Below are 7,768 nucleotides of genomic sequence, written 5' to 3' on the forward strand. Positions count from 1 at the left end.
TGAAACGGTATATGATTGAGCTGAAATTTTAATAGCTTGTGGGGGATTCGTGGAACTACATACCTACCAAATTTCATACTATGCGGATCTGTGAATTGTGAGATATGATCTTAATAACCGAAGGGAATATAATAGGTGTCATTTCTGCTTGACTTATGTCATACCTCTTGTTAGTAGTGGATGGTTGCTATTGATGCTGATGAATGTGTTACTGTTGCTGTGTTCCTCTAGAGGTTGTAGAGAAGACTTTTTGTATCTACTATTCATCGTTGTGGAAGTTTGGAGTAGACCGATTGTAGTTTTTTACTCCTCACCTTGAGAGGTTGTAAATCACCGTGTCAATTGTGCATGCGATTGTTATTGTTCCATTGCATATCTATCGGATGAAGCTTTTCTCATTGTTCATCACAAGATAAGGGATTAATTGGTGCTTAGTTACTACCTTTTATTCCCAACAAAACCTTTTGCGAACTCCATGTTCAGAAAATCAAAATGCAAGTCTGCCGAATTAGCGAGGGGTACCCAATAAACGCTCACCTTGCATCTGAGATGTTCTATCGGGTTCTAGTGTGTACAGAAATTGGAGCATGGAACTCACAGCACGTCTCTCTCTCTCGCTCGCTCATCCCCTCCCCATCCATTCCCAGCACAGCGACCAGTAAGCTGTACAGCACCCAACCCAAGCCGCCAAGCGTGCCATACTGCCGAGCTACGACAAGACAAACCCACACGGCCACTTGACAAGAGCCGCCGAGCTAGCTTGCCGCGTGCACCACCAGACATCTGGCACGCGATTCTTTCCCGGTCGCGGCGTGCAGAAGGCGCCGCACCCGTACGAGGCAGCGAGACCACGAGGCCGAGACGTCCACCCGTCGGCGACCAGCTGATTGGCATGCACGCATCCGACGACAGCCGGTTGCGCCGCCAGAGCCGCTAATCGCGCGGCCTTCTCTCGGCAGCTTCCCGTCGGACTCAGGCAGGCTGAGGTTAATTAGGGCTTTTTTATTCTAGCCCTGCTTGTAACCTGCCTGGAATTTGTTTGATTGGAGGCCTAGAATTTTTGCCTGAGTAAGCAGTCTGAATTTGTTACCTGCAATACACATGATACACATGGCTAGTTTATTGGATTAATAAAAATTCCCTGCAATATAGGATTGTATTGGGGCACTTGATAACACCCACATTCCTGCAATTGTCCCTAACAATATAGCTAACAGGTTTATGGATTGTAAGTCGTATCCAACTTAGAATGTGCTTGCAGCTGTGGACTTTGATTTGAGATTTACCTATGTTCTTACTAGATGGGAGGGATCAACACATTATTTCATAGTTCTAAAGGCTGCCCTTAAAATATCAAATGGAATTTCAATGCTTGAAGGTTAGCATAAAGTCCTACTGGATGGTTAGTATACAACAATAAATTTTGTTAAGGCAATAAAAGAATCATCTTGTGTGTTCTAGGAAAATATTATTTAGCTGGTGCCGGGTATGCAGCGAGACCTGGTATACTACCACTATATAGAGGTGTTTGGTACCATTTGAAGGAGTACGAGGGTGCAAGATATCCAAAAACACCATAAGAATTGTTCAATAATCGACATTCCTCCTCTCGTACAACTATCGACCGAGCATTTGAAACCTTAAAGAATCGCTTTAAAATTCTTGCAAACAAGCAATACTTTCCATTTAGAGCACATATCAAGATTGTGATAGCATGTTGTGTCTTACACAATTGGATCCTTGATAATGGTTCCAACAACATCATGTACATGAAACTCGTTGGTATAACAATTTGCCCAGGTTAGCAAGAGCAGCTACAGATCAAGTCACGGAGAATAGACAATGGGTGGCTAAGCGAGATGATCTAGCAAATGCCATGTGGAGTGAACGTTGATATTGTTCATTGTGCTATGTATATTTGATCCAAAATGCCTAAACCACATTTAATTATTTATCTACTATTGTTTGCTTTGTAATACTCGGTATGTTCTTTTGCTGTTGGCTAAATGTTAATTGAAGACATGCTATTGACTGATTGTTAATTAAAACTCAGTGCTATGTATCATGGAATTCTTAGTTAGCCTATAATATCTAAATATCAGCCATGTATTTGTTACTTTTGAATTTTTCATCTAATGGGTAATTTCACCATAGCTCTAACCAATGGTGACTGAAACTTCAGGCAGCCCATAAACCAAACACTGCCTCCCTCTCTTGTATAAACAGGTAATTTTACAATCAAATTAATGCCCAGGCAGTTGGTCCAGGACTCCAACCAAAGAAGCTCTTAGTCAGTGCCCATCCATTGAATTGTACGTGCTCCATTGCTGTCGTGGTCATATCATGTGCCGTAGCTTCTCCGTCAGAGATTACGCCAGGACAACGGGACGACTGTTAACTCCCTCGGCTTCAGGGCCGGTTCGGTTGGTGACGATGCGATACGAGGGCCAGTTATAGCTCCACAGATAAAGAATTAAAGCATTGTTTCAAGACCCGGTGATTCGTCACCACGGTGTGTTGTTATGTCATTTGTCGTGTCTCTGATAGTAATATACTCCATATACACGAAGTTTTTCTGTATTTATTGCTTTATATACATCCTATTTAATAGGTGTTTAAAAAAATATTTTTTAAAAAGTAGTATATACTTAACTTATAAAGAAATATACACATGTTATAAAATAATATATACATATCAGAAAATAATATTTTTTATTATAATAAGATCAACTATAGATTGATTAATACAGGAGTACGGATTAATTTTCATGGATTAATTTTCATTCTTCTTAGAAGGGTGCCGAAGGCTCACTTGTATTACTAGCATTAATTGAGGTCGAAAAACTGGAATTGTTTCTACTCGTGCTGTGCCGGTAACTACAAGGGCGTTGCTCCCCACAAAAGGATAACATCAACATCAGGACGGTGATGAACCATTCATTCAGTGGAACAGGCGCTGGGGACCAGGGATCGATTTGAGCTTGGAGAGGCTGTTGCATGCCCCACGGATGGCTCATGGCTGCCGGTAGCAGCAGAACAGAAATTGGCGTCATCAATCGCAACGAACCAGGACGTGCGTGGCCTTCGGTTCGTGGCGCCGTGCGTCCGTTTCGGCGAGAAAAATTAAATTCGTGCAGCCGCGGGCCACGGCGCGCCAGAAAATGAGACAGGATGTCGTCCGTCGTGGCGCTGTGGTTGTCTGCATGTGTGTGTATCCACTTGGTTGCAGATGGACGACTGTCATCAACGAGCACGTCATGCTTAAGCCACCAAAATATCTCCAAATCTCGTACGCAGCATCGGAGCCAAACACCCTCCATAGTCATCCTTCCGCTTGCTGCTGATGCAGTAAATACACAAGAGGCAGCAAGAGCTTTCGTAGATGGAGAAAAAAAATTATGAGATCGGGTTTTTCGGTGAGATTCATATAGCGTGTTGACACGTGTTTTTGTATGTGCAGATATGCACACATGCGTGCCGTACGATCGCACGTATACGGTGCGGATGAGTATCTCATCGGAATCTTATACGTACGTGTCTCACAAAAATTTTCTCCTTTGTAGATATGCTTAGCTTGACCTAACTACTACTACCACGTGTCAGTTTTTGAAGTTTTGTTTTCTTGCTGGTCATGTAAGCTAGACTGCTATAGATATCGCAAGCACTTCACGTATGAATACGGTTACAGAGGCTGCGGGCTGCTAGTGGCTTCTGGCTTGTGCCAGGTCAGTGCATCTGACACAAGAGTTTAGAGATAAGATTACGCTGTCATTGTTGAAGCCTACAGATATAATGCAGGAGTCATTTTCAGACTGCGAGGGTACGACAGTAGTTTCCAATACCATCATTATCCTACCAAAGGAAAAACAAAACTTGTGGACCTGAGTTCCAGATGAGTGAAATTCTGTACTAGTTTGCATCCAAAACTTACATGACAAGAACAGTCAATTTATTAACCGATCAGACCTTTGTGAGGTCAAAAATCGCCACAGTTCAATTTCATGCAGTTCTGTCAAAAGAACCAAATTTAAACTCTTTATATGAAAACTAACTCTGAAATTGAAGAAATTATGGGTCTTCTATTTTCTTTTCTTTACTCCATTTCGCATGATTACAAAATCACAACAACCATCATGTATTTACCTGGAATTTTCCTTATAAATGAACTGAATTTCTTTTTTTGTCCTAAACAGTTACTTTACATACAATTGGCAGCTGCAATGTACATTTGCAAGTCGACATGTCAAAATGGCAAAGAGACTCGAGACGCGCTATTGGGACGGTCTCAACAGGCTACCTGACGCCGATAAGCCTCTGACTGCAACTCTCACCGCACCAACGGCACCAAGCTGCCATACCTCAGGGGTCAACCCGTTAAAATCATGCTTTGTGCCCACATCAAGGTGAACCCAGATATGAAATGCGACCTGCCAAGGCAAGTAGTAAGCCGTAAAAATTCCCATGATGTTTATACCACGATTGCGGATCCATTCTACTTCAAAGCTCAGTAGAACATGACTAAGAGAACACAGACCCCCTAAAAAACATAATCATACTGCGAAAAATTGTTTCTCTCATTATTATCGTCAATCAAATGCCAAACAGATGCATCTGAAGTACAACTTCTTCCAGGAAAGACCTGAGAAAGATGTAAGCGAACCTTGCCCGATGCATCTCGGATAGGAGATACATGTAGAAGATCACGGAATGAGCTTCCATCTTTCCTGATAAAAAGTATAGGCGACAAAACTTCTGTTAAGTTTGCAACATAAGCTGAATGTGTTCGCTACCAGTAAAATAACGTGTGAATGTGCACCTGTAATTTAGTTGATCCACTGTGCATGCCTGCTCAGAACAAATATGCTGATTTATCTGTACGTCCAATTTCAAATAGAAATGAAAAAACGTGAGCAATATGATAGGAAATGGAGTCATACAAGCTATAAAATCCCAGACCGCACCTCCTCTAAAACCTCCATGCTGGTACCTGGACCGTTTAAGAATCTGCAGTTACAGCCCAATATTTCTTCTCTCGAGTAACCTGAACAAGTAATGTTTAAGAGCAACATAAGTCTTGCCTGTAAATAATAGTAGCCTACAAGCAATACAAGCTAAGAAGCTCCAAGACTTATTTTTTTCCCAATGCTATATATTCGAGTATTTCTACCATTCTTTCATGCTTTCCTACTAATATCCAATACATAGCGACCATAGGGCAACGGACTGATGTCAAGTTGCCAACACACCCAAATATCAACAAAAATAAACCCCACCCGAAAGAAAACAGAAACAAAAAGGAGGGGGGGGGGGGTACAAACACCGACAAAAGAAAAATACCAACATGCACACCTACCTAAGAACTACCTAAGAAAGAAGTGTGTGCTTTCTACACAACTTATTTTAAAATTATGTTTGGTTATACATGAAAAGTACACCATTTAATTTGCCACCACAATGTCATCCCCAAAGGGTAAAGGTTTTAACTTGCATTTCAAAAGTAACTTTAGAAGGTAACTACAACCGGCAACCCATCAATCATGCCCGTCTTAACTCAAGACCATTAAAGCATTCAGTATGTCAATCAGGAGCAAAACATGCTCCTTTTTTCACACGTCATCTCAAAAGACATGAGTACAGTGTACACATACATCAAGTAGATATAATCAGTTTGACTAACTTCAGCCACGAGGCTCACAATGAAAACAATATGAAAAGATACCAGTAATATATTGGAAGTTGCACATATTACAGAATTAATGATGTTTTGCATCACATAAACACATTACTTCAAAAAGTTCTTAGAATGCATACTCTGGTACTAAAAGTCAAAGAACAAATACCTGTTAGTGATAGAAAAGCATCGCTAGCATAGATTATCGGCATGTCAGGCAAATGGGGGTCAGTCCTGTGATCATTTCAAAAAGATTAGTTAATAAAACAGACTTGAATTACATATAAAATATGTTGAAAAGTGAAAATGACAGAAATAAGAAAAGACAGCTAAATAACAAACAAGATTATGCAAATAACTCACAATACAAAGCTCTGTTTGATTCTACCGAGAGAGAGGTTTAAGGAAGAACTGAGTGCTTGGATGCCAACAGAGTCACATCTCTTCCCGCAGACCACAAGACCAGTTAATTTGCTGTAGCGGTTCAGCGCGGAGAAGATGCTGTTAGCCGTACTCATTGCCTTCTCTTTCTCACTATCACTAGCTACACGTGGTTCCTCGGCCCCCAGCCCTGCAACAGCAAGCTAGCAACAATATATTCACAACTTGATCCATTTATTGCTTTTCAATACTTCTGTGTAAAGGAAACGTAAAAACACTAGGTCAAGTATCAATATTCTGCCACAAAATAAGCTACTATGATAACAAGAACAAGTAAGAAAGGCAAACCCAGGTAAAGTTTAAGGTGCCTTATTTGGCTATGGCTAGCTAAACAGAATCTTCATTCAGGTAATTGCCTAGTGGGATTAGTCCTGATTCCTGAACAACTTTAGTTTTCTGTTTTAGTAACAACCAACACGAAAAACATCAACACAGAGAAGAACTATCACCTACTTCTTTGTGTGTGTGCATAGTCCATATCTGAGGGGGGAAAAAGGATAAATGTAGCCATGATTACCAGACTTGGAACCAAAGGACAACTCAAACAAAGGCGTATTCTGAGTAATCTGCCAGTACCACCTACTTATTTAGTGATTTGTCTGCCCATATTCACAGACAAGATACGTGCAACCATCATAAAGATCGAAGAAATGAAGAACAAATCAAGCAAGGTTATGCTCATGAGCAATCTTATTTATGTCAGGCTTGCAGCATACATTTGATATAAAAAAGGTACCACATGATAGCAGAAGAGCGAAGATTTGTATAAATGAACTCACTTTGCAATTAATGGTTGCTCAATTGTTCATTACTAGCAACCATCGAGTAATTTACTACTGCCGAATACGAGCAACGGTTCAATTAAGTACCCAATCGACACAGGCAGTCACACTGACCTCTCTTATCCATATCGACAAACACCTTCCCAGCGTGGCTCGCGCAAGGGAAATCCTCGTCCACCCTCGCCTCCTCGCGGCACGCGGCGAACATCGCCGCCGCGGCGCGGCACGGCGGCCTGCGCGCTGCGGCGGCGATGGGCACCTGCACAGCGAGGAAGTGGAGCAGCCTCCCGTCGGCGGCGTGGAAGACGGGGGCCAAGTGGAGCAGCACCCAGTGCGGCGACCCGTCGCGGCGGTAGTTGAGGATGTCGACCTGGTGCGCGCGCTGGGCGCGCACGGCCTCGCGCACCCCGGCCACGGCGGCGCGGTCGGTGGCTGCGCCCTGGAGGACGCGCGCGTTGCGGCCCAGCACCTCGCGGCGCGCGTAGCCGGTGAGGGTGGCGAGCCCCCGGGAGGCGTAGACGATTGGGTGGCCAGCGAGGGACGGGTCGGTGAGCAGGAAGCACCCCGGGAGCTCGTCCAGCGCCTCCAGCACCCAGTCCGAGTACCGCGCCGTCAGCGACGCCGCGAGGCGCCGGTCCTGGTCCTGCCCCGCCGGGTCCGCCTCACCGGAGCTCTCCATCGCCGATCGCCGGTGAGGTGAGGCGGAGGTGGCGTGATCACCGGGGAAGCGAAAAAAGATCTGCGCGGGGGTATGGCTGCAAAATTTTGGTGCGTGGGGGGCTTTATCGCTGCGGGTTTTGTTTGGCTTGTGTTTTTCTCGGGGCAGCTCTCATCTGTGCAGTCTGTGATCGATCCATTGATTGAACCTGTGGGC

General features: G+C 43.7%; 1 protein-coding gene across 4 annotated transcripts; it reads right to left on the bottom strand.

The window, feature by feature from the left end:
• Window positions 1-4,054: 4,054 nt before the first annotated feature.
• Window positions 4,055-7,768, bottom strand: LOC133909855 (protein TWIN LOV 1). 4 transcript variants are annotated; one of them, XM_062352428.1, is made up of 7 exons: window positions 7,009-7,768; window positions 6,035-6,242; window positions 5,841-5,905; window positions 4,962-5,041; window positions 4,817-4,872; window positions 4,640-4,724; window positions 4,055-4,427 (listed from the first exon to the last, which is right to left on the bottom strand). In XM_062352428.1, exons 1-7 carry the CDS (start codon window positions 7,571-7,573, stop codon window positions 4,272-4,274), a joined length of 1,215 nt encoding a protein of 404 aa, XP_062208412.1. In that variant the 5' UTR covers window positions 7,574-7,768; the 3' UTR covers window positions 4,055-4,271. The 4 variants fall into 4 exon arrangements, 2 of the variants coding, with proteins under 2 accessions (XP_062208412.1, XP_062208464.1); XM_062352480.1 differs by having other exon boundaries at window positions 4,661-4,724; window positions 7,009-7,766; XR_009908480.1 differs by having other exon boundaries at window positions 4,387-4,427; window positions 4,988-5,041.

The sequence above is a fragment of the Phragmites australis genome, chromosome 1 (genome assembly GCF_958298935.1).
Source record: "Phragmites australis chromosome 1, lpPhrAust1.1, whole genome shotgun sequence".
Taxonomy (NCBI): Eukaryota; Viridiplantae; Streptophyta; class Magnoliopsida; order Poales; family Poaceae; genus Phragmites; species Phragmites australis.

Coding starts and splice junctions, on each gene's coding strand:
- LOC133909855 (XM_062352428.1), bottom strand. CDS start 7,573: ATGGAGAGCTCCGGTGAGGCGGACCCGGCGGGGCAGGACCAGGACCGG. Junction 6,243..7,008: donor TGTCGATATGGATAAGAGAG/GTCAGTGTGACT, acceptor TTGCTGTTGCAG/GGCTGGGGGCCGAGGAACCA. Junction 4,725..4,816: donor GTGGATCAACTAAATTACAG/GTGCACATTCAC, acceptor ACTTTTTATCAG/GAAAGATGGAAGCTCATTCC.